The sequence below is a fragment of the Polyergus mexicanus genome, unplaced genomic scaffold (genome assembly GCF_030449975.1).
Source record: "Polyergus mexicanus isolate NDT 795.1 unplaced genomic scaffold, iyPolMexi1.0 SCAF_24, whole genome shotgun sequence".
Classification (NCBI taxonomy): domain Eukaryota; kingdom Metazoa; phylum Arthropoda; class Insecta; order Hymenoptera; family Formicidae; genus Polyergus; species Polyergus mexicanus.
The window spans coordinates 3933545-3934947 of NW_027223344.1; the positions used below are offsets into that span (position 1 = coordinate 3933545).

The 1403-nt window shown below is 49.1% G+C and overlaps 1 protein-coding gene across 1 annotated transcript; it reads left to right on the forward strand.

The window, feature by feature from the left end:
• Window positions 1-683: 683 nt before the first annotated feature.
• LOC138942976 (uncharacterized) lies at window positions 684-1184 on the forward strand. Its single transcript, XM_070313472.1, has one exon. The coding sequence runs from the start codon at window positions 684-686 to the stop codon at window positions 1182-1184; it is 501 nt and encodes a 166-aa protein (XP_070169573.1).
• Window positions 1185-1403: the final 219 nt, after the last annotated feature.

The window sequence follows — 1403 nt, forward strand, 5'->3', positions numbered from 1 at the left end:
CCGTTGCCAACGTCAGTTCGACATCCGACGCTTCTCTCATCTCATCCTCTCGTTACATTGATTGTGAATCAAACTCATCTACGAGCGTTACATGCCGGACCGCAACTCACGCTAAATATTCTGCGTCGCGATTTCTGGATACATCGCGCTCGTGACATGGTAAAGTCTGTCATCCACAAATGTGTTGTATGTACTCGCGAACGAGCCGCGACTCCCACACAAATCATGGGAGATCTTCCCGAAACTCGCGTGACAGCGACAGTCCGCTGTTTTTTGCATTGCGGCCTGGATTACGCAGGACCCGTGCAAGTTCGCGCTTCCGCTGGACGAGGTATTACGTCGCGTAAGGCATATATCGCACTATTTATCTGCCTTGCGACAAAAGCAATACATTTGGAGTTAGTAAGCGACTATTCCACTGAAGCATTTTTAAATGCTTACTCTCGATTTTGGTCTACCACAATCAATGTATTCGGACAACGGGACCACGTTCGTCGGAGCGGACCGAGAAATGACCGTCGCGTACCGGTCAGCAGACCGAAATCAGAATTTCTTGAACTTAACGGCTTTCCGATAAAATATCGTGGAATTTTATTCCTCCCTCCGCCCCACACTTCGGCGGATTGTGGGAGGCGGGCGTACGGAGCGTCAAAACTCATTTGCGTCGCGTTTTGGGGAATCACATGCTCACATTCGAGGAATTCTCAACTTTACTATGCAGAATCGAAGCGTACCTAAATTCTAGGCCGATTGCGCCCCTTTCAGATACGCTTGAGGACTACGAAAGTCTGACCCCCGGCCACTTCCTGGTCGGATCAGCGCTTACTGTAAACCCGGAACCATCATTGCTCGATCTCCACGAAAATCGGCTTTCGAGGTGGCAGCTCGTCCGAAACGTTACCGAGCGATTTTGGAAGTTATGGAGTAACGATTATTTAAATACGTTACAACAAAGAGCAAAGTGGCGAAAGGTCAAGCCGCCGATCAAAACCGGGCAACTCGTTCTGTTGAGAAATCCGCTCTTACCCCCCTGCAAATGGGAGTTGGGTCGAGTGACACGCTGTCATCCCGGCTCCGACGACCTCGTACGGGTCGTCACCGTAAAGACGGCCACCTCCGAATTTAAAAGACCGATCGTAAAATTGTGCGTTTTACCGGTCAATAGTGAGGCAACGAGCAATTAGAAACCTTCGCTGCGTAGCGTTCCATTTATTGTAATTCATAATATTAAGATCAAAATTGTCAAGATGCGAGCGTCATTCCGCCAAGGCGGGCGGCAAATCAGCGCGTCAAACCACGTCCCGTAACTTGTAGTCTTTTCGCTCATGTGTCTCATGTTACTCGTGGCGTGCGCTCTTATCGTTTACTGCCATTGTTATCCCGATTATTTTGGAACTATCGTT